General features: G+C 43.3%; 2 protein-coding genes across 5 annotated transcripts in view; one reads left to right on the forward strand and one right to left on the reverse strand.

Moving 5' to 3' along the window:
- Positions 1-1,678: 1,678 nt before the first annotated feature.
- Positions 1,679-4,548, reverse strand: LOC135547014 (chemerin-like receptor 2). 3 transcript variants are annotated; one of them, XM_064975581.1, is made up of 3 exons: positions 4,374-4,548; positions 3,509-3,620; positions 1,679-3,248 (listed from the first exon to the last, which is right to left on the reverse strand). In XM_064975581.1, the coding sequence occupies exon 3, from the start codon at positions 3,231-3,233 to the stop codon at positions 2,124-2,126; it is 1,110 nt and encodes a 369-aa protein (XP_064831653.1). In that variant the 5' UTR covers positions 3,234-3,248; positions 3,509-3,620; positions 4,374-4,548; the 3' UTR covers positions 1,679-2,123. The 3 variants fall into 3 exon arrangements, with proteins under 3 accessions (XP_064831653.1, XP_064831651.1, XP_064831652.1); XM_064975579.1 differs by having other exon boundaries at positions 4,249-4,548; XM_064975580.1 differs by lacking the exon at positions 3,509-3,620 and having other exon boundaries at positions 4,249-4,548.
- A 1,530-nt stretch (positions 4,549-6,078) lies between these two features.
- Positions 6,079-25,340, forward strand: part of LOC135547683 (disintegrin and metalloproteinase domain-containing protein 23-like) — a 59,592-nt gene continuing 40,330 nt past the window's right edge. Inside the window, exons 1-3 of one of the 2 annotated variants that reach the window (XR_010456734.1) lie at positions 6,079-6,479; positions 7,943-8,160; positions 8,632-8,708. Coding sequence is in view for 1 of the 2 variants with exons in the window: in XM_064976911.1 (XP_064832983.1) it covers positions 6,404-6,479; positions 7,943-8,160; positions 8,632-8,708 (371 nt within the window). In the remaining variant the exon portion in view is untranslated. The remainder of the gene's footprint in view (positions 6,480-7,942; positions 8,161-8,631; positions 8,709-25,340) is intronic. The other variant, XM_064976911.1, reaches the window with a different exon arrangement.

Raw genomic sequence — 25,340 nt, forward strand, 5'->3', positions numbered from 1 at the left:
ATGACACTAATCAGGGACAGCGTCTGGATAGGGGTAACTTAACAACATTAATGCTGACACAGGGATGAAACTGAGGAATAGACAGATATAGGGGAGGCAATCAATAAGTGATGGAGTCCAGGTGAGTCCAAGGAAACGCTGATGCGCGTAACGATGGTGACAGGTGTGCGTAATGATGGGCCGTCTGGCGAGCTTGAGCACCAGAGAGGGGGAGCGGGGGCAGGCGTCACAATATTGATGAAAGAAATGGGGGTAATTAACAAACAATGATACAGTTGATGTTCTTTGAGGCCATGGTCCCAGATGTGGACTTCACTCAACCAAACTCAACTCATCTGGGTTTGTTTGCTATGTTTTTTTTTGGCAATAACAGGAAATAGCTGCATTTACATTGTAAACAACTGGACTGAACTTCAGGAAGCCAGCAGTTAGGACTAAGTGAGGTACTGTTTCAAGTTATATTGTCACGTGTACAAGTACAGTGAAACGCCTTTATTAGAAATGCACATCTGTGAGAGTGGAGAGCGGCAACACTCTCTCTAGCTATACCTGAATAGGTGTCAGGTATTCAGGTCTTGTGTTTCCTGCCTTCATCAACTATGTGTGTAGTATTTTCATTCCATCTACAGGGTATTGTAACCGTAATTGAGGTTACAGGCAATATACCGTTGGTCCTGTTAGATTGAGCACCACTCTATATAGCGGCACTTCTGGCACTGCGTCTGTATAACACAGAAGGAATACATATTAACATCCACTACCAATACAGAGAAGGGACTGGATTCATTGTTTATTCCTTTGACTCAAGTATATTACAATTAACAAGTCAATTGCATGCCAGATTTCCCTCATATATTTCAAATTCCCACAAAAAAAAATCGCACACAGTGATTGACAATGTGAACACTATTAGAAAATGTAATTTAAACACTGAGATTAATTTATATGCTTAATATAATTACAAAATAAAAAGAACGGCCTAATAGAATTTTTCTCATGTGTACAGCAGCCATATAATAACAGAGTACACTACAACAGCAAATCAACTTGTAATGGGAAACTTTTCAACGTAATAAGAAAGAGAAGGACTAAATTCCCATCAGGGTTAAACTTGGATTTGTTTGATGACCGAAATCTAAATACAAAGTGTTTTATGAAAATGGTAGATCTGCTTCTAATCATTCCTTTTCCAGAGACAATCTGTTCCAGAGACAATCTGTTCCAGAGACAGTCTGTTCCAGAGACAGCCTGTTCCAGAGACAGCCTGTTCCAGAGACAGCCTGTTCCAGAGACAGTCTGTTCCAGAGACAGTCTGTTCCAGAGACAGCCTGTTCCAGAGACAGCCTGTTCCAGAGACAGCCTGTTCCAGAGACAGCCTGTTCCAGAGACAGTCTGTTCCAGAGACAGTCTGTTCCAGAGACAGCCTGTTCCAGAGACAGCCTGTTCCAGAGACAGCCTGTTCCAGAGACAGAGACAGCCTGTTCCAGAGACAGCCTGTTCCAGAGACAGCCTGTTCCAGAGACAGTTCCAGAGACAGCCTGTTCCAGAGACAGCCTGTTCCAGAGACAGTCTGTTCCAGAGACAGTCTGTTCCAGAGACAGCCTGTTCCAGAGACAGTCTGTTCCAGAGACAGCCTGTTCCAGAGACAGTCTGTTCCAGAGACAGCCTGTTCCAGAGACAGCCTGTTCCAGAGACAGTCTGTTCCAGAGACAGTCTGTTCCAGAGACAGCCTGTTCCAGAGACAGTCTGTTCCAGAGACAGTGGGGAAGGGTGGCCTCCTTTCCTATTAGTCTTCGGGGTAAATAGGATCAGATACTTCTTTTAAAATCATTAAATAAAGTTGCTTCTTTTCCCCTGTGCAAGTTATACTTTTAGTGTATGTCTTTACTCAAGTTTTCCTATGAGGGCACTCAAACAGACCTTGGCACTCAACAGACCTTGGCACTCAAAGTAATTGCTACTTGGAAGTATCCAACTCAAGCAACTAGCACAAATGTTACACTAAGTAAAATATAAAACAAGTCACATTTGAACTAAAAGAATGGTCAGGCTGGTTCTTTTAGGTCAAGTGGCAGTTTCTGCCGGTTTTTGCTATAGGTAACTGTGGGATTAGATCAGTATAATCAAACAGTTGATGATTCTGTGGGATCCTGTGGTGCACTGATGTATGGAGCTCTTATGTCAGCTACAGGCACTGATTCAGTTGCAGAGATGGACTGGTTGAGCTCCCGCAGAGAACTCTTTGTGATGTCCAGACACGAGCGTTTCAGGAGCTGGCGAACCTTCTTACCCACCAGCACATAGATGAAGGGGTTGACGCAGCTGTTGAAATAGGCTAAGCTCGTAGCAAGAGGAAAGCCTGTCTTCAGAACAGCATGTAGGTACAGTGATGAGTTGAAGGAAAGCTCCATTAAACTAAAGGTATGGAATGGTGCCCAGCACAAAAAGAAGGCCAGAATGACAGCTGAAACTGTCTTAGAAAAGCTAGACAGGCTCACAGAATCGTCAGACTGGTGGACTTTGATTGCCAGGAGAATTCCAGTCACACAGACAGCACTGAAGGGCAGTAAGAAGCCCACTGCTGTACGGATGACCACCAACGTAATGTGTCTCACAGCAGCTGTATGTCTATCCTGGGCATTAAAGTTGTTGAAGCACATCACCCGGTCACGGTAACTCACAGTGTCACGGAATATCAGGGTAGGGAGGCTCAGTAGAGCAGACACCCCCCACACACAGCCACATAAGATCCAGGCTCGCCATACACTGCGACACCTCTGAGACCAGCTAAGGTGAATCAATGAGACATACCTGTCCAGACTGAGCATTGTGAGAAAGAGCACACTGGCGTACATGTTCATCACAGACACAAACGAGTTGAGCTTACACATGACCAGGCCAAAGCACCAGTGGAAGTCTCGAAGGACGTAGTCGATAGAGAAGGGTAAAAAGAGCACAAACACAAAGTCTGCTATAGCCATGTTCAGCAACCAGACACTGTTCACTGTCCATTTGCTTTTAAATGCCAACACCCATATGACTGTTCCATTTCCAGTGACACCGAGCACAAATGAAATACTATACATGACGACTGATATAATGTGCATAGCCTCCTTCTGGGAGTATCCGTCTGGGGCTTTTTCTTCTTCGAAGTCTCCGTACTCCAGATAATCGTAGGTGTAATTGCCGTAGTCCTCCATGGTTCCTTCCATTGCTGCAACACCACCTACCATTTGTAAGCAGAGGTCCTGCAAGAAGGAGAAAGCAATGATACGATACATCCTTTTAATATGTGGATTTTATTCAGTAAAACTTTTACAAGTTTCTCTTGTACGTACTGGTGTAGTTTAGAAACAATAATTATTAATTTTAACACAATGTTGTTTATTACTGTGTAACCGCACGAGTATAAGAACTTAATATATGTTACCAGAGTTTCTATCAACACAACAGCCTACTGTTTTGTCATAGTAGCCCATAAGGTTTTTACATCATAGTATATATTCACCTGAAAGACTTTGCACTTATTTGACACAAATGTCCTTGTAATTATCCCGGTCACAGTTCCTCCAGTTGTTTTAAAACAGAGATTGTAAAATACGGCTGGGTTGGTCCCTATCCTGTTAGAGAGGGTCATCATTAGTAAGTCGACTAGAAAAAGAGGGGATGTGGAGTGCCCACACCCTTCACACACACACACACACGCACACACACACGCACACGCACACACACACACACACACACACACACACACACACAAATACACACACACACACACAAAATCAGGAAATCATCCTGCTTGTCTGTTTCTTCTGGGCATTAACATTAACTTGTCACCTTTAAACACAGGAAACCTCCAACCTACACAAATGTGGAAAACATGGTGTCTTCAGTCTCAGTTCCTCTAATTTAGACCTTGAAGGTTTATAGTCAGATATAAACTAACGGCAACAGTAGAAACACTTAAAACCCGGTACAACATAATCTTCCATTTAACTGCAGGCCTAATAAAAATGTATTTTGTTTTAAAATAATTTGCCACATAATACAGTATGTGAGCTATGAAACTATTACTAACATAGACATGCGTGGGCTGTGCGTATTCTATAAAATACAGATAACACTGATTGATCAGAAAAAAATTACATCTAATATTTTGCGGATGCTGTCCATTTTCCTATGCGTTATCCAACAGCCACGAACGCCTAGTCTACTTATACAGTAGCATATATATATATATACACATACCTTCCAGTCGCTGAAAGTTACTATGTCCTGCCAATCCTCTCCGAGTTGGAATCACCCAAAATCAAAACTTTTAGAAGCTCAAGGGCGTAAACGTAGTTAGGCTACAGCAACTGCCAATACTTTACCATTTGTCTCATTCGGTGATATGTTTCATTGAAATTCCAAACTCCATCCCTATTTTATCACTGGAGTTTGGGTATTGTTCCTGTTCGGGTATCTTCGTTAGTCTGTCCTGTGCATAAACCCGTTACGCCGTAATACATATTGGAGGAGTTGTGTTCTCGTTCAGTAGGCGCGTCCACTGACGCGTCACTTGCGCTGTATAGGAATGAGGAGTACTGGGGTAAAGGAATGCCTTGTGTGAGATTGTACAATCGCTATACTTGTAGTCTGTCAAAACATATATATATATCGCATGATTTATAGAACAGTTCAGGACGGATTTCCGACTGGTTGACCACTGGCAATGAAATCTCAGAAGTTCTAAGCACCAACCTACAATGGAACATTTATACAATCTAACCAACCAACATGATTTACTGTAGTGTAGCACATCATACAGGAGCAGCTCAATATACCGAGACTAAATCAGTCTAAATCAAAAACAAATTTAAAAACAGACTCTGGTAAGTAACACTGGTCATCACGAATACAGATATGGCATTATTTGGATGTTTTACAATCACTCCTTATCATCTTGTGCAGATTTTAGATTTGATGTCAAGTATAAGTTATGAAATGAAAATCCTCAGCATTCCAAAGTTGTCTGATTGATTGATGAAGCTAAAAAAATCCGTTGGTGCAAATTAAATTTCCAAACGATGTCCTTTAGGTGGAGCACTGCTCACGTATTACCCCCGCTTGCGTCGTGAGATAACACAACAGGCTTTTCTCTTATCTCCGCCAAGCGACCATCCCACTGCAGACCCATTTAGCCCTGAGTGAGGAGCTGTCAGATCCTGCAGGACCATTTACATTTTTGTTGTTTAGCAGACACTCTTATCCAGAGCAACTAGGGTTAAGTGCCTTGCTCAAGGGCACATCGACGGGTTAGGATTCAAACCAGCGACCTTTCGGTTACTGGTCTAAAAAAAACTCTTACCTGCTAGACTACCTGACGCCTCATGATAGGGTGTGTGTGTGTGTGTGTGTGTGTGTGTGTGTGTGTGTGTGTGTGTGTGTGTGTGTGTGTGTGTGTGTGTGTGTGTGTGTGTGTGTGTGTGTGTGTGTGTGTGTGTGTGAAATTGTTTGACCCATACATTATTTGAACTGGTCTTGCTGGGCACTGTCTAATAAACATGATTGAAATACTGCCTTCTGTGAGCTTTTCCTTGACTGCTTAAAGTGCTTTGGACATTAAATCTGAAGGTGCCACGTGTTTTATGCAAAGCTTTATCAAATATTTAAAACACAGAAATGCAGGCAATCATTGACATTGATCGTGTCCTTTGAGCTCAAGCCTTAGCGAAGCAGATATACTCTCCCACTAGCTCCGATCGTAAAGCATCTGTCTGTGTGGGGGATCTGTATCACACACACAATTTCCCAATACAGATCGTAGTTTAGTCTAGATTTTGGCCAGTCAACAAAATCCCACTAATGTTGCAGCATTTTAATGAACACTCTTACCCTGTTTAAGGGAAGGACACAATGATTGACAAAAACAATGCCCAATTATTCAACTGTTAAATAGCTCTTCAACTGGTATGATGTGTATCACTGTGAGATTAGACAGAGATAGGCATTGTGGAGCAGAATACAGTAAAATTATAATAATCAGTCTGTAAAATACATAGGACATACACATTAGCCTACCCACCATATCATGCCGGGATATCTTCTCTGTGAAAAAGCACTTGCTTGTACTTTTAAAGCTCGTGCACGAGCCTGTGCTATGTGCGCGCGGGCAAAGCGTGGATTTATATTGAATTGTAAAACACCGCACTTGCGCGGATGCAGCATAGGAGTCTGCTCGTTGATTTCAGGTATCGCCTTCCATTCGCCCCGCGCCCGATGCTGGAAGAGTCATCTCCCACACTGACTGGATACATGAAGACTTTCCCGTAAATGACATCTCCCCCGCTATAACGGGCCGGAAGATAATTACTGCGTTGACGTGTTGATATACATATATTTAAAATATCAAATATGAATCATGCATTTGATATTTCTAGCAAATTTGCTCGTGAGCATCCTTGCAGCCGGACTCCATTCATCCATAGCATCAATCGGTATGTAGCCTACTTGCATGTTCTTAGCCCAGTCAGAACGGTATCAGGAACATCTAATAACTTGCATGCTCCTTTGTGTCATTATCTGATAGATGTGATTGATATGTTAGTTTTTCTCGCTATGCTGTTTCTAATTTGTGACGGAAGTGTCTGGCCCGGAGGACAAGTCTTTTTAAGTGACGTTGAGAGAGTGGGCTCAGTATCTTTTTGTTTAGGTTATGAACATGAAATATATCTAAATTACCCTGTTTGACATTTACTCCTTTTAACTCTAGGCCTACCATTTTGTCCAGTTATTACTGGTTATTTTCCAGAACATTTCGGAGGAGCCAGCAAGAATAGTGCACTCTATATGTGCTCTGGGTCATTAGACACTATTAGACATGTACCTGTCTGGGGAGTGGACATGACTTTTTATTTCTGTACCAGTGCTATGGCCTAATATCTAAATGTTGCTATGTTTACGCCCATTGGGACTATGCCAGAACGCGAGTGTTCATTTCGGAGGAGTTAGCAGGATGACGCGTCTGTTTATTTTTTGGAACTATTGCTGTGGCTCTACGAGTTCCATGTCCTAATATTAAAGCAAACTAAAACCAGTGCAAGGCAATACGATAATGATGACTAAATTCCACAGGGGATGAGTCATGGAAAGGAGTTACTATGAGTGTGACGTAAGGAGGACAAATGAGTGTGTGCCGGGGGTTGAAAAGGCAGTTGTTTTCACGAACCAGCTCGGCTTTTATTGTATTGTAATGAAAGTCTATTTGAACTCACAGGCTTCGGTATTTGAGAATGATTATTGACTGAATATTTCCACGACATTATTAGTACCTCAACGAAGATCAAACACCTTTTATAAACTGCTGATCTTTGAGATGTTATTTACCAGCATTGACCTTATCAAGGCGCTTATATTATGAATTGAACGGTGCTTTTTCCAATAGTAGAATTATATTACATTATGAATTGAACGGTGCTATTTCCAATAGTAGAATAATATTCAACAAAACATAAAGTACTCTACCCTGTCTGTCATATTCAATTGATCTGATTATTTTTGTTGAAGTCAACTAGAGATTTATGTAATGTAATTTCACATTATTTAGAGTTTTTATAATTGTGTATTTCATTGTAAGCATAGCATTTTGATGAGAATCCCCAGGTATCATTTTTAGGTAGATTGAAAAATGTATATCATAGTTTACTGCCATACCCTGTATACTCAAAATGGTCTGAATAAACAACATTATACAGCAATATGTACTTCGCTCTCTCTCTCCTCTGTATCCAGGAGGAATGGAGAAGTCATGAGCACTTCCTGCAGTAGCAGCATGTTTTACATGATTCGATTATGATTGACAGGCTTCCTTACGTGGGGGTGGGGGGGCTATGCAGAGTGCCAACTGACTGTCACATGCTTGTGTGGTGGTGGTGTATCTCCTCTTCTGCACTTTCTCAAGGAGGAGAGAATGAGGTGGTGGAGAGAGACGCAGAACCATTATCGTCGGAGCGAGAGGCAACTGCAGCAGCGGCCACAGACAACACAAGTCACAGTGCGACTGAGCATGTGATCACTTACCCCTCTCGGCTCATCTATTACCTGAAGGAGGACTCAGAGAGCACTTATCATGACCTGGACACCCGGGCTAGAAACCAGGGCACAGAGGGTCATGACCAGGTACGACAACATACCAGACTGATATGCATATGGCCATCCTATTACAGCCTCAGAGTTGCTGTGAGGTTATACTTGTCAATGGAAGTACACTTGTCCACGTCGGCACACTGGATAAAGTAAACTGATGAATGGGTATACTTTGATTGAAATGATAGCCTAGACGGAGTCATCAATGAGATCATTGTGAGGGTGATTAACTATTTTACTTGATATGCAAGGGACTTACTTAACTTGGATAGGCAGTGACATTTTCATGCCATTCCTTACAGTCGCAATTTCTCAATGTAATACCCATGGCTATAAGATTCTAACTAATAATAATAATAATACATTTCGTTTGTATAGCTCTATATCTACTCTTACCATTATCAAGGGTGACCATTCTCCCAATATACCTACAATTAGAAAGGAAAACAACCAGATAAGAACAGAAAACAGTGACCTGTGTTTAACATTCTGTCTGTTCCACAGGCAGTCCATCTTGCCCAAGCCAGTTTCCAGTTAGATGCCTTTGGCTCCAAATTTGTACTGGACCTAACGTTAAACAAGTAAGAGCTTTTACCTTAAACCTCACTGTTCTTACTCAATACAGTTTTGTCAGCAGGCTGATATTTTAGCTTATGAAATAGGCATGGGTATTTGCTAACAGTGATGAATATGGGAATTTGGGTGTTGCACTGCTCTTGGTTTTTCATGTTTTACAGCAAGGAAGTCTTTTTATATGAACTTAAGGAGTCAATTTCTGAGCAGTCTTCCATTTTGAAACATATCCAGTTAGTGGAACACATCCAACTACAGTTTCTGTTGTCCAGGTCATGGTTACAACAGTAGCCACATTTTGCATGGCTGCCAGGCTATACTCATAGATACGGAGAGCACCATATTGGGCTGAGTGGGACATCTTTAAATCAAAAGTGACAGGCCCCATGATTCCTGGGAGTTCTATGTAAACTCCTGGGAGTTCTATGTGAACTCCTGGGAGTTCTATGTGAACTCCTGGGAGTTCTAACTCACTAGTAGTGAGGTGTATTAAAGGAAGATACCTAATCAGTTGTACAACTGAATGCATTCAACTGAAATGTGTCTTCCACATTTAACCCAACCCCTCTGAATCAGAGAGATGCGGAGGACAGCCTTAGTCAACATCCACCACGCCCAAGGAACAGTGGGTTAACTGCCTTGCACAGGGGCAGAACGACAGATTTTTACCTTGTCAGCTTGCGGATTCAATCACGCAACCTTTCAGTTACTGGCCCAACTCTCCTTATCCACCAGGCTACCTGCCGCCTCATGTGAATGATTCATGCAGGGCCTCACGTAGATAATGGGGTCTGCTATGGCGATTGAACAGGTCATCTTGAGAGAGAGAGACTGCCTGTTTGTCTCATCACTGGTAGACTTCATATTGCGACCACCATCAGTCTTCTCAGCACTGTCACATGAACAACATTAGCTCCTATGACTGTGAACATACATTATGGTGTGGGCTGACTATAACAAGCTAAATTAACACTTATAGAATGAGCATGGCAAATGCATTGTCTTTTCAAGTGAATAGAGGAATTGGGAAGCATGGAGACTCATGGCAGACATCGACTAATGAAGGTGGTGTGGTCTGATGACCATATGAAGGTAGTGTGGTCTGTTGACCATGTGAAGGTGGTGTGGTCTGATGACCATGTGAAGGTGGTGTGGTCTGATGACCATGTGAAGTTAGTGTGGTCTGATAGCCATGTGAAGGTAGTGTGGTCTGATGACCATGTGAAGGTGGTGTGGTCTGATGACCATGTGAAGGTGGTGTGGTCTGATGACCATGTGAAGGTGGTGTGGTCTGATGACCATGTGAAGGTGGTGTGGTCTGATGACCATGTAAAGTGTGGTCTGATGACCATGTGAAGGTGGTGTGGTCTGATGACCATGTGAAAGTGGCGTGGTCTGATGACCATGTGAAGGTGGCGTGGTCTGATGACCATGTGAAGGTGGCGTGGTCTGATGACCATATAAAGGTAGTGTGGTCTGATGGTCTGATGACCATGTGAAAGTAGCGTGGTCTGATGACCATGTGAAGGTAGCGTGGTCTAATGACCATGTGAAGGGGATGTGGTCTGATGACCATGTAAAGGTAGTGTGGTCTGATGACCATGTGAAGGTGGTGTGGTCTGATGACCATGTGAAGGTGGTGTGGTCTGATGACCATCTGAAGGTAGTGTGGTCTGATGACCATGTGAAGGTAGTGTGGTCTGATGGCCATGTGAAGGTAGTGTGTTCTGATGACCATGTGAAGGTGGTGTGGTCTGATGACCATGTGAAGGTAGCGTGGTCTGATGACCATGTGAAGGTGGTGTGGTCTGATGACCATGTGAAGGTAGTGTGGTCTGATGACCATGTGAAGGTGGTGTGGTCTGATGACCATGTAAGGTAACGTGGTCTGATGACCATGTGAAGGTGGTGTGGTCTGATGACCATGTGAAAGTGGCGTGGTCTGATGACCATGTGAAGGTGGCGTGGTCTGATGACCATGTGAAGGTGGCGTGGTCTGATGACCATATAAAGGTAGTGTGGTCTGATGGTCTGATGACCATGTGAAAGTAGCGTGGTCTGATGACCATGTGAAAGTAGCGTGGTCTAATGACCATGTGAAGGGGATGTGGTCTGATGACCATGTAAAGGTAGTGTGGTCTGATGACCATAAATAAGGTCCAAAGCGACTTACCATTTGGTCTGATGACTTACAATGCTGGGGCCACTACTTTTACATATGGGTGGCCCCAGCGGGAATCGAACCCACGACGCTTGGCGTTGCAATGATGACCATGTGAAGGTGGTGTGGTCTGATGACCATGTGAAGGTGGTGTGGTCTGATGACCATGTGAAGGTAGTGTGCTCTGGTGACCATGCGAAGGTGGTGTGGTCTGATGACCATGTGAAGGTGGTGTGGTCTGATGACCATGTGAAGGTAGTGTGGTCTGATGACCATGTGAAGGTGGTGTGGTCTGATGACCATGTGAAGGTAGTGTGGTCTGATGACCATGTGAAGGTGGTGTGGTCTGATGACCATGTGAAGGTGGCGTGGTCTGATGACCATGTGAAGGTAGTGTGGCGTGGTCTGATGACCATGTGAAGGATGTGTGGTCTGGATGACCATGTGAAGGTAGCGTGGTCTGATGGTCTGATGACCATGTGAAGGTGGTGTGGTCTGATGACCATGTGAAGGTAGTGTGGTCTGATGACCATGTGAAGGTAGTGTGGTCTGATGACCATGTGAAGGTGGTGTGGTCTGATGACCATGTGAAGGTAGTGTGGTCTGATGACCATGTGAAGGTGGTGTGGTCTGATGACCATGTGAAGGTAGTGTGGTCTGATGACCATGTGAAGGTAGTGTGGTCTGATGACCATGTGAAGGTGGTGTGGTCTGATGACCATGTGAAGGTAGTGTGGTCTGATGACCATGTGAAGGTGGCGTGGTCTGATGACCATGTGAAGGTGGTGTGGTCTGATGACCATGTGAAGGTGGTGTGGTCTGATGACCATGTGAAGGTAGTGTGGTCTGTGGTCTGATGACCATGTGAAGGTGGTGTGGTCTGATGACCATGTGAAGGTAGCGTGGTCTGATGACCATGTGAAGGTAGTGTGGTCTGATGACCATGTGAAGGTAGTGTGGTCTGATGACCATGTGAAGGTAGCGTGGTCTGATGACCATGTGAAGGTAGCGTGGTCTGATGACCATGTGAAGGTGGTGTGGTCTGATGACCATGTGAAGGTAGTGTGGTCTGATGACCATGTGAAGGTAGTGTGGTCTGATGACCATGTGAAGGTAGTGTGGTCTGATGACCATGTGAAGGTAGCGTGGTCTGATGACCATGTGAAGGTAGCGTGGTCTGATGACCATGTGAAGGTAGCGTGGTCTGATGACCATGTGAAGGTGGTGTGGTCTGATGACCATGTGAAGGTGGTGTGGTCTGATGACCATGTGAAGTGTGGTCTGATGACCATGTGAAGGTGGTGTGGTCTGATGACCATGTGAAGGTAGTGTGGTCTGATGACCATGTGAAGGTAGTGTGGTCTGATGACCATGTGAAGGTGGTGTGGTCTGATGACCATGTGAAGGTAGTGTGGTCTGATGACCATGTGAAGGTGGTGTGGTCTGATGACCATGTGAAGGTAGTGTGGTCTGATGACCATGTGAAGGTAGTGTGGTCTGATGACCATGTGAAGGTGGTGTGGTCTGATGACCATGTGAAGGTAGTGTGGTCTGATGACCATGTGAAGGTGGTGTGGTCTGATGACCATGTGAAGGTAGTGTGGTCTGATGACCATGTGAAGGTGGTGTGGTCTGATGACCATGTGAAGGTAGCGTGGTCTAATGACCATGTGAAGGTAGCGTGGTCTGATGACCATGTGAAGGTAGTGTGGTCTGATGACCATGTGAAGGTAGTGTGGTCTGATGACCATGTGAAGGTGGTGTGGTCTGATGACCATGTGAAGGTGGTGTGGTCTGATGACCATGTGAAGGTAGTGTGGTCTGATGACCATGTGAAGGTAGTGTGGTCTGATGACCATGTGAAGGTAGTGTGGTCTGATGACCATGTGAAGGTAGTGTGGTCTGATGACCATGTGAAGGTAGTGTGGTCTGATGACCATGTGAAGGTAGTGTGGTCTGATGACCATGTGAAGGTAGTGTTGTCTGATGACCATGTGAAGGTAGTGTTGTCTGATGACCATGTGAAGGTAGTGTGGTCTGATGACCATGTGAAGGTAGTGTGGTCTGATGACCATGTGAAGGTAGTGTGGTGGTGGTCTGATGACCATGTGAAGGTAGCATGGTCTGATGACCATGTGAAGGTGGTGTGGTCTGATGACCATGTGAAGGTAGTGTGGTCTGATGACCATGTGAAGGTAGTGTGGTCTGATGACCATGTGAAGGTGGTGTGGTCTGATGACCATGTGAAGGTAGGTGTGGTCTGATGACCATGTGAAGGTAGTGTGGTCTGATGACCATGTGAAGGTGGTGTGGTCTGATGACCATGTGAAGGTAGTGTGGTCTGATGACCATGTGAAGGTAGCGTGGTCTGATGACCATGTGAAGGTAGCGTGGTCTGATGACCATGTGAAGCTAGCGTGGTCTGATGACCATGTGAAGGTAGCGTGGTCTGATGACCATGTGAAGGTGGTGTGGTCTGATGACCATGTGAAGGTAGTGTGGTCTGATGACCATGTGAAGGTGGTGTGGTCTGATGACCATGTGAAGGTAGTGTGGTCTGATGACCATGTGAAGGTAGTGTGGTCTGATGACCATGTGAAGGTAGTGTGGTCTGATGACCATGTGAAGGTAGCGTGGTCTGATGACCATGTGAAGGTAGCGTGGTCTGATGACCATGTGAAGATAGCGTGGTTTGATGACCATGTGAAGATAGCATGGTCTGATGACCATGTGAAGGTAGCGTGGTCTGATGACCATGTGAAGGTAGGGTGGTTTGATGACCATGTGAAGATAGCATGGTCTGATGACCATGTGAAGGTAGCGTGGTTTGATGACCATGTGAAGGAAGTGTGGTTTGATGACCATGTGAAGGTAGTGTTGTCTGATGGCCATGTGAAGGTAGTGTGGTCTGATGACCTTGTGAAGATCACATGGTCTGATGACCATGTGAAGGTAGCGTGGTTTGATGACCATGTGAAGGTACTGTTGTCTGATGACCATGTGAAGGTAGTGTGGTCTGATGACCATTTGAAGGAAGCGTGGTCTGATGACCATGTGAAGGTAGTGTTGTCTGATGACCATGTGAAGGTAGTGTTGTCTGATGACCATGTGAAGGTAGTGTTGTCTGATGACCATGTGAAGGAAGCGTGGTCTGATGACCATGTGAAGGTAGCTTGGTCTGATGACCATGTGAAGGTGGTGTGGTTTGATGACCATGTGAAGGTAGTGTGGTCTGATGACCATGTGAAGGTAGCTTGGTCTGATGACCATGTGAAGGTAGTGTGGTTTGATGACCATGTGAAGGTAGTGTTGTCTGATGACCATGTGAAGGTAGTGTGGTCTGATGACCATGTGAAGGTAGTGTGGTCTGATGACCATGTGAAGGTAGCGTGGTCTGATGACCATGTGAAGGTAGTGTGGTCTGATGACCATGTGAAGTAGCGTGGTCTGATGACCATGTGAAGGTAGTGTGGTCTGATGACCATGTGAAGATAGCAGGGTCTGATGACCATGTGAAGGTAGCTTGGTCTGATGACCATGTGAAGGTAGCGTGGTCTGATGACCATGTGAAGGTAGCGTGGTCTAATGACCATGTGAAGGTGGTGTGGTCTGATGACCATGTGAAGATAGCATGGTCTGATGACCATGTGAAGGTAGCTTGGTCTGATGACCATGTGAAGGTAGCGTGGTCTGATGACCATGTGAAGGATGGCAGTAGAGATGGGGGAAGTGGTCATGTGGATCAATGCTGTCAGAGGAAGAGGGTTGATGTTCCTGATTGCCAGGGGCCAGATGTTGGCACCCTGTTTGGAAACGTTTGACCATGGGTCCACTATGCCTTAATCACTGTCATTCCAGAGGGAGTAGGGATTGTGGTAGTTTATAGCCATGTAATCTAGAACCATGTAGCTCGGTGTATAGATTAGCACCTGGCCATCACATACACACACACACACACACACACACACACACGCACACACGCACGCACGCACGCACACACGCACGCACACACACACACACACACATACACAGTAAACTACAGCAGGAAGCATGTAGACACATGAGGGGTTGGTGTCCTGTCCCTGACCTGAGAACTTAACCATCTCCGGTCCTCACAACACAAACTAGTTTTGATGTTACTCTCAGTCCCAACACTCACAATTGCACAACAGGCTTTGAACAATAGGGTTTAAGCAAGAACACAAGTGTTTTTTTGATCAGATAATAATTAGACAACGACCTGGGCGGCAGGACAGCAGGTAGCCTAGCGGTTAAGAGCGTTGGGCCAGTAACCGAAAGGTCGCTGGTTCGAATTCCTGAGCCGACTAGTTAAAAACAGATTTGTTGATATGCCCTTGAGTAAGGCTCAACAACCCTAATTGCACATGTAAGTCATTCTGGATAAGAACGTCTGTTTAATGATTAACTATGTCAATCTGCAGAAGAGAAGCTGTGCTTTGCTTACTTTGGTGCATGTTTTTTGTTGTCTGTGTCTATGGGTAGGATGAATTGTGTTCACTGTTGTAGCTGCGACAGTGCTGATCTAAATATAGATAGGTCTGCAACCCTCCAATGGGCACAACTTCTACCCCCTTCTCACTGCTACCTGTCACTATTGCACCTGGAGAACATATTTTCAGCATAATGGAGTTTAATATTCTTAAAGGAATAGTCCACCCAAATTACAAAATGACATGTCGATTTCTTTCCCTGTAAGCATTTGTGGCACACATCCCATTCAAGTCATGCTACTGATATATTAGCATGTTTTGGTGCATCATGTTCATATCATCTATAAGTGACACGACCAGCGAAAATTGTATTGGTATTGGTGTATTGGTATCATGACTTGAATGGGATTTGTGCCATTAAATGTTAGCATTTGGAAACAGTGTCAGGAAAGTAAAACCACAGCATGGATTGCTGTCATACCTTTTCCATAGACGTATTACAAGGCAAAAAACCAATGATTAATGTTTATTTTTATTTTTAAAATTAATTTTGTAATTTGGGTGAACTTGTAACGATTCTCGTTGGTGGAAGAAGGTGAGGACCAAGGTGCAGCGTGGTAAGTGTTCATGATTTTAAATATAATCAAAACTGAACACTAAACAAAATAACAACTAGGAAGACCGAACAAACGAAACAGTCCTGTCTAGTGAATACACACAAAACAGAAAATAAACACCCACGAAACACAGGTGGAAAAAGGCTACCTATGTATGATTCTCAATCAGAGACAACTAACGGCACCTGCCTCTGATTGAGAACCATACCAGGCCAAACTCAAAACCCCCACATAGAAACACAAACATAGACTACCCACCCCAACTCACGCCCTGACCAAACTAAAACAACGACAAAACAAAGGAACTAAGGTCAGAACGTGACAGAACTATCCCTTTTGTGGAGAATGGTGTTTTATTGTCATTACAGCATGTGGGTAAATCCATTTAAATTCAATCACTTTTTGACAGCACGCCTTTTGATTTGAACAAAACCTTTCATACATATTTGCCCACTGAAGAAGTGCTAACTTTCATCAGTTAAAGGTGCTCAAAGTTGAATTATTTAGATTTTTGATTAGATCTATTAGGATCTGAGCGATATAAGAAAGATCAGGGAACATTTTTATTTTTTTTATTTTACATGTATTTAACCACTTATTGTTGGCACTAAACAGTCTCCATATACTGTATACTTTCATACATACTTTCCACAGAGGGGTCATATTATAGCCCAAACTGTTTACAGACATGGCAGATCATTTTTTCAACGCACGTCGTGTTGGTGAGCTGTTGCTGAGTCTCATCTTTTTTTTATTTATTTTTTTTTACGTTTTTTGTGAGAAAACAGACTTTTGGGATGTCTCCTGGTCTGGTCTGACAAACACTGCTCTAGGTCTGCCACCTTTCACTGCAGATGGGGAAGGACGATATCAGCAGATGTGGTGGATTGAGACAATGCAAAAAAAAACGGATATTTGTATTTTAAACAATCAGATTTTGATGTGGGCGCAGAAATTGTATGATAATTGAAATTTGAAACTGTAAGACCACAAACCACACCGTGGATTGGCTATATATGATTTCCAGGGTAAATGACAAAAACTCCTTTGGTGGACAACATCTCTTTATTATGGACAGACCTCTCCCCATCTTTACAACCATTGAATCTATATGTTTTGACCATGAAAGTTTACAATCTAAGTTAACACCAAGTCATTTAGTCTCCTCAACTTGTTCAACAGCCACACCATTCAGTACCAGATTCAGCTGAGGTCTAGGACTTAGGGAATGATTTGTACCAAATACAATGCTCTTCGTTTTAGAGATGTTCAGGACCAGTTTATTACTGGCCACCCATTCCAAAACAGACTGCAACTCTTTGTAAAGGGTTTCAGTGACTTCATTAGCTCTGGTTGCTGATGCGTAAAATGGTTGAATCATCAGCAGGTTATGGTTATGATTATGGTCAATAATATCTAACAGTACAGCGCCCCACAATCTTATTATTATCAATTTATTTCACCCAATCATCAGTCATTTGTGTCAGTGCAGTACATGTTGAGTGCTAAGCATGCTGAAAGTCTGTTGTTAATTTGTTTAAAGAGAAATAGCATTGTAGTAGGTCAAACACCATTTTTTCCCCAACAGTTTGCTAAGAGCTGGCAGCAAGCTGATAGCTCTGCTGTTACAACTAGTAAAGGCCACTTTACCACTGGATAGAGTCAGCTACCATCCTCAGTAGCTTTCCATATTTGTCAATTGTCAATGCCAGGAGGTTTACATTTACATTTTACATTTAAGACGCTTCTTATCCAGAGGATTCACCTTCTGACATCCAGTTAAACATTTGAGAAGGGGTAGCCTCCCTCCGGAATGACTTTGGCCTCCCTCCAGGACTGAGGACAATGACTTTCCTCTAGGCTCAGATTAAAGATGACAGATAGGAGTGGCTATAGAGTCAGCTACCATCCTCAGTAGCTTTCCATATTTGTCAATTGTCAATGCCAGGAGGTTTGTCATTATTGATCGATGACAATACTTTTTTGATCTCTCCCACAATAACTTTACAGAATTCCAACTTGCAATGCATGAATACAATGGCTTGCCCACCCTTCCAATGAAGTAATCATTAAAATAATTGGCAACATCAAATGGTTTTGTGATGAATAAGCCATCTGATCGGATGAAAGATGGAGTTCAACGTCTCTCTGCACATAATTCCACTTAAAGTACTCCAAAGCTTTTTTCCAACATTCTTTAGATCATTGATCTTGGCTTCATAATAAGGTTTATTTTTCTTTTTGTTGAGTTTAGTCACATAATTTCTCAATTTGCAGTAAAATGTGCAGCCAGACCTATTTGCCACTCCTTCAACCATACAGTTTTTCAATTCCTCATCAACCCATGGAGCCTTAACAGTTCTAACAGTCAGTTTCTTCTTATGGGTGCAGGGGCAGTATTGAGTAGCTTGGAGGAAAGGTGCCCAGAGTAAACGGCCTGCTCCTCAGTCCCAGTTGCTAATATATGCATATCATTAGTATTATTGGATGGTAAACACTCTGAAGTTTCTAAAACTGTTTGAATGATGTCTGTGAGTATAACAGAACTCATATGGCAGGCGAAAACCTGAGAAAAATCCAACCAGGAAGTGGGAAATCTGAGGTTGGTCGATTTTCAACTCATTGCCTACCCACTATACAGTGTCTATGGGGTCATATTGCACTTCCTAAGGCTTCCACTAGATGTCAACAGTATTTAGAACCTTGTTTGATGCTTCTACTGTGAAGGAGGGGGAATGGGAGCTGAATGAGTCAGAGGTCTGCTAGAGTGGCATGAGCTGATCACGTGCGTTCACGTGAGGGTTAGCTTGCGTTCCATTGCATTTCTACAGACAAAGGAATTCTCTGGTTGAAACATTATTGAAGATTTATGATAAAAAAGCATCCTAAATATTGATTCTGTACTTCATTTGACATGTTTGTACGAACTGTAATATGACTTTTCGTCTGAACTTTCGCCTGGACTTGCCCGCGCCGCGTGAGTTTGATTGTGTACTAAACGCGCAAACAAAAAGGGGGTATTTGGACATAAATGATGGACTTCATCGAACAAATCAAACATTTATTGTGGAACTGGGATTCCAGGGAGTGCATCCTGATGAAGATCATCAAAGGTAAATGAATATTTAATTCTGACTTCTGTTGACTCCACAACATGGTGGATATCTGTTTGGCTTGTTTTGTTGTCTGACCATAATGCACCAATGTAAACTGAGATTTTTGGATATAAATATGAACTTTATCAAACAAAACATACATGTATTGTGTAACATGAAGTCCTATGAGTGTCATCTGATGAAGATCATCAAAGTTTAGTGATTCATTTTATCTCTATTTCTGCTTTTTGTGACGACTCTCTTTGGCTGGAAAATGGCTGTATGTGTTTTTGGGACGAGGCTCTGACCTAACATAATCATATGGTGTGCTTTCCCTGTAAAGTATTTTTGAAATCGGACATGATGGGTAGATTAACAAGAAGTCAAGCTTTTATTTGGTGTATTGCACTTGTGAATGTTTGAAAGTTAAATATTTCCCCAAAATATTTTGGAATTTCGCAATCTGCCTTTTCAGCGGATGTTGTCGAGGCAGAACCCCTAACAAGTTAAGAGTCCCAGCAAAATATTTTGTACAGTCTCTTATACATTATTTAAGGACCAGCTGTTTGAACTTTGGCTTTCCTGGAAATTGCCACTATTCTGTGATCCAGCTTTAGAACAAAGTTCTACAGTATTAGTAAAAATGTGATCGATACATGAGGATGATCTTGTTCCTGCAGTGTTCGTAAACACCCTGGTAGGTTGATTCATAACCTGAACCAGATTACAGGCACTGGTGACATTAAGAAGCTTTGTCTCGAGCGGACAGCTTGATGAAAACCAGTCAATATTCAGGTCCCCAAGAAAGTAGACCTCTGTGTTTACAAAACATACATTTTCAAGCATTTCAAAAATATAATTTAGAGACTGACTGTTCACGCTTGGTGGCCTATAGAAACACCCCAAAAGAAAAGGCTTTCAAGTGAACCTGCAACCACACTTCAATAAGACTTGACATAAGATCTTCTCTAAGTATGACATGGAATTGGTTCTGAATATATACAGCAACACTTCCCCCATAAGCATTTCTGTCTCTTCTATAGATGTTATGTCCTTGTTTTGCTACTGCTGTATCATCAAATGAATTATTTAAGTGAGTCTCAGAAATGGATAATATATTAATGTTATCTGATGCTCGCAAGTTACTGATTTCATGAACCTTATTTGTAAGGCTAGATATATTCATATGGGCTATTTTCAGCCGTTTCCTGGGGGCGTTATCAGAGATAGACATCATACTGAAAAGAGCAAACAAAGCAAAAGAAAAAATATACATTCAGCAGTCCATTAATCAATATATATGTGTGTGTGTGTGTGTGTGTGTGTGTGTGTGTGTGTGTGTGTGTGTGTGTGTGTGTGTGTGTGTGTGTGTGTGTGTGTGTGTGTGTGTGTGTGTGTGTGTGTGTGTGTGTGTGTGTGTGTGTGTGTGTGTGTCGTGTCTGTGTCTGTGTCTGTGTCGTGCGTGCGTGCGTGCGTGCGTGGGTTGAAGCTACGAAAACCATAGGCTTGGCTCTCTCATCCCCTCCAGGCTTCTGGGAGGAAGGTTTGACAAAGAGCCTGTCATAGCGGATGTAGGCCATGTCAACCCACACGCTCTGGCAGCTTTCATGACAGGATCAGTTCTTTCCTCTTCTGGTGCACAGCTTCAGGATAGTCCTCGTTAAGAAAGATATAAAGTGTCTTACAAAAGTATTCATCCCCCTTGGTGTTTTTCCTATTTTGTTGCGTTACAGCCTCTAATTTAAATGGATGTTTATTTGGTCTTCATGTAATGGACATACACAAAATAGTCCAAATAGTTGAAGTGAAATGAAAAAATATATTACTTGTTTCAAGAAATTCCCCAAAATAAAAAACTGGAAAAGTGGTGCATGCTGGGTGAGGAGTCAAACGCAGAGAGCAAAGTAAACGGGAAAAGTGGTGCATGTTGTAACGATGGGTGAGGAGTCAAACGCAGAGTGCAAAGTAAACAGGAAAAAAACACTTTAATGTCCTTAACAAAGTAACAGGTCCAAACATGGGGGAATGCCCTAAAACACAGGTGCAAAAACAAACCCAAAACCTAGTTACACAAACCCGGACAGCGAAACCCAAAACCTAGTTACACAAACCCGGACAGCGAAACCCAAAACCTAGTTACACAAACCCGGACAGCGAAACCCAAAACCTAGTTACACAAACCCGGACAGCGAAACCCAAAACCTAGTTACACAAACCCGGACAGCGAAACCCAAAACCTAGTTACACCACAAACGTAACAAACACAACAAGCACAAACACCAGCGGGCAAAACTAACTTAAATGACATCCATCCCATTACCCCAACAAGGAACAGGTGAAAACAATTAGACAAAAACAAACGAAAAGGAAAAAGGGATCGGTGGCAGCTAGTAGACCGGCGACGACAACCGCTGAGCGCCGCCCGAACAGGAAGGGGAACCACCTTCGGTGCTATTCGTGACACATGCATATGTTATCACCCCCTTTGCAATGAAGCCCCTAAATAAGATCTGGTGCAACCAATTACCTTCAGAAGTCACACAATTAGTTAAATAAAGTCCACCTGTGTGCAATCTAAGTGTCACATGATCTCAGTATATTTTCACCTGTTCTGAAAGGCCCCAGAGTCTGCAACACCACTAAGCAAGGGGTACCACCATGCAAGCGAGACCAAGGAGCTCTCCAAACAGGTCAGGTACATAGTTGTTGAGAGGGCCGCCCACCAAAACTCACGGACTAGGCAAGGAGGGCGTTAATCAGAGAAGCAACAAAGAGACCAAAGATAACCTCGAACGAGCTGCAAAGCTCCACAGCAGAGATTGGAATATCTCTCCATGTGACTACTTTAAGCTGTACACTCCACAGATCTGGGCTTTATAGAAGAGTGGCGAGAGAAGAAGCCATTGTTTAAAGACAAAAACGAGCAACACGTTTGGTGTTCGCCCAAAGGCATGTGGGAGACTCCCCAAACATATGGGAGAAGGGACTCTGATCAGATGAGACTAAATTGAGCTTTTTAGCCATCAAGGGAAAAGCTATGCCTGGCGAAAACCCAACAACTCTCATCACCCCGAGAACGCCATCCCATCCCACAGCATCATGCGGGGATGTTTTTCATCAGCAGGGACTGGGAAACTGTTCAGATTTAAAGGAATGATGGATGGTGCTAAATACAGGGAAATTCTTGAGGGAAACCTGTTTTAGTCTTCCAGAGATTTGAGACTGGGACGGAGGTTCACCTTCCAGCAGGGCAATGACACTAAGCATACTGCTAAATCAACACTCGAGTGGTTTAAGGGAAAACATTAACATGTCTTGGAATGGCCTAGTCAAAGTCCACACCTCAATCCAATTGAGAATCTGTGGTATGACTTAAAGATTGCTGTACACCAGTGGAACCCATCCAACTTGAAGGAGCTGGAGCAGTTTTGCCTTGAATAATGGCCAAAAATCCCAGTGGCTAGATGTGCCAAGCTTATAGAGACATAACCCAAGAGTCTTGTAGCTGTAATTGCTGCAGAAGGTGGCTCTACAAAGTATTGACTTTGGGGGGTGAATAGTTATGCACTCTCAAGTTTTCTGTATTTTTGTCTTATTACTTGTTTGTTTCACAATAAAAAAATATTTTGCATCTTCAAAGTTGTAGGCATGTTGTGTAATAGCTTGATATGGAGCTAGTTAGCAACAACCCTTCATAGCTCCTTGGTCAGCAGGAGTCACCAGAGCACAATGAGCCACGTAAAGCCCCCCAGCTTTATGACGCCGGGCCAATTGTGCGCCGCCCTATGGGTCTCTGACACAGCCTGGAATCAAACCCGGGTCTGTAGTGACATCTCAAGCACTGTGACCTGTGAACTTTGACCGCTGCGCCACTCAGGTGGCTTTTATTGATGTTCAAAACATATTGCTGACTACATGTCTGCTGCGGAGGGACAAGAGAGAGCCATGAGAAAAACAAATGTTGTTCAGACAAGGAAATGAAAGTGCTGAAAACAAATTGGCTCCCTATTTGCACTGAACAAATATATAAACGCAACATGAAACAATTTCAAAGATTTTACTGAGTTACAGTTCATATAAGGAAATCAGTCAATTTAACTAAATTCATTAGGCCCTAATCTATGGATTTCACTTGCCTGGGAATACAGATATACTGTACATCTGTTGGTCACATATACATTGAAAAAAAGGTAGGGGTGTGGATCAGAAAACCAGTCAGTATCTGGTGTGACCACTATTTGCCACATGCAGGGCAACACATCTCCTTCACATAGAGTTGATCAGGCTGTTGATTGTGGCCTGTGGAATGGTGTCCCACTCCTGTTGAATGGCTTTTTGTTGCTGGATATTGGCAGGAACTGGAACACGCTGTTGTCAACATTGATCCAGAGCATCCCAAACATGCTCAATGGGTGACATGTCTGGTGAGTATGCAGGCATGGGAAGAACTGGGACATTTTTAGCTTCCAGGAATTGTGTACAGATCCTTGCGACATGGGGCTGTGCATTATCATTCCACATCACACGAGGTGATGGCGGCAGATGAATGGCATGACAATGGGCCTCAGGATCTCGTCATACTATCTCTGTGCATTCAAATTGCCAGGTGGCTTATGGTAAAGAAATGAACATTACATTCTCTGGCAACAGCTCCGGTGGACATTCCTGCAGTCAGCCATTTGCACGCTCCCTCAAATTTTGAGACATCTGTGGCATTATGTTGTGTGACAAAACTGCACATTTACTAGTGGCCTTTTATTGTCCCCCAGTATAAGGTGCACCTGTGTAATGATCATGCTGTTTAATCAGTTCTAGATATGTAACACCTGTCCGGTGGATGGATTATCTTGGCAAAGGAGAAATGCTCACTAACAGGGATGTACCCACATTTGTGCACAACATTTGAGAGAAATTTGCTTTTTGTACGTACATGTATGGAATATTTTTGGGATCTTTTATTTCAGCTCATGAAACATGGGACCAACACTTTATGTGTTGCGTGCATATTTTTGTTCAGTTTAAAAAATAAATATGGAGCAAGCTATGAAGGAAAATTTCAGTGCAGTTCCAACCTACTAGCACAAAAATAATGTTGCGATATTGTCAAAACTATACAACATATCGTCAAAAATACTATCCCGATATGTAACTTTATCGATTTTTTCTTCCATAACTTGCAAACATTTATGGAAAGTTTTGTTTAAATCAAAAGGGATGCTGTTAAAAAGTAATTGAATTCAAATGGATTTATCCAATATAGTTTTCATAGAACCCTTATATGCAGATGGTTTAATGTATTGTAGATCAAGTATTTTTTGGGGGGCTCATAATACCTCTGTGTTTTAATAAGCATTGATCTGGGACTGCTTCAGTCATTCAGTATGTTTGGGTCTTGGCTGCAGAACAGCATGTCTTGTCCTCCCAAAGCATCACCATTAAATTCTGAGCAGAGCTGATTATTTCCATGTGTCAGAGACGTAGCAATGACAGCATCACGTGTCAGTGAATTTGGGCTGGAGCTGGTCCGGTGCCAGGCCCCAGAACCTCCTGCAGTTTCTGGTCTCCCCCTCTCTTCTAACACTGCATTGTCAGTCTCCTGTGGACTCAGGGAAGGACTCCCTCCTCTTTAGCCACACACACATAAACACTCATACACACTGACTGCACATTGCGACGTGTACTTCCTCCGGCATCCCTTCTCCCCACACTCCACTCACACACACACACACACACCACACACACTCCACACACACACACACACACACACACACACACACACACACACACACACACACACACACACACACACACACACATCTTTGCATTCCACTGATCCAGCCCACCAGACTCTGCAATGCTGCACTCCCCCCTCTTTCTATCGCTCTCTCTCACACTTTCTCCCTATCTCTCTCTCTCTCACACTTTCTCTCTCTCTCTCTCTCTCTCTCACTTTCTCACCATCTCCCTCTCCCTCTCTCTCTCTCTCTCTCTCTCTCCCTCTCTCTCTCTCCCTGTCTCATCCATCAAGCTAAAAATAGCCCTTCACTGGTGCTTTGACACTCCCTCTCTCTCTTCTCTCTCTCTCTCTCTCTCTCTCTTTCTCTCCTTTTCTACACCTAACTAAGTACAGGACTTCCTGCCCACTCGCAGAGCATCGCTCAAAACATGTCAGGCACACACACATTTCAAAATACTTTTCTTAGTCTTTTGTTTCTACTTATCTGCAGCAAAAGGTGCTGTATGTCCAGGGGTGGGAGGGTGTGTTCAATTAGATCTACAAGGTTACCTTGAAAAGTGCCATTGTGGCAGAAATGGC

The sequence above is a fragment of the Oncorhynchus masou genome, chromosome 10, assembly GCF_036934945.1.
Source record: "Oncorhynchus masou masou isolate Uvic2021 chromosome 10, UVic_Omas_1.1, whole genome shotgun sequence".
Taxonomy (NCBI): domain Eukaryota; kingdom Metazoa; phylum Chordata; class Actinopteri; order Salmoniformes; family Salmonidae; genus Oncorhynchus; species Oncorhynchus masou.

What these genes read in the sequence shown, in the direction of transcription:
- LOC135547014 (XM_064975581.1), bottom strand. Translation starts at nt 3,233, where the DNA reads ATGGTAGGTGGTGTTGCAGCAATGGAAGGAACCATGGAGGACTACGGC.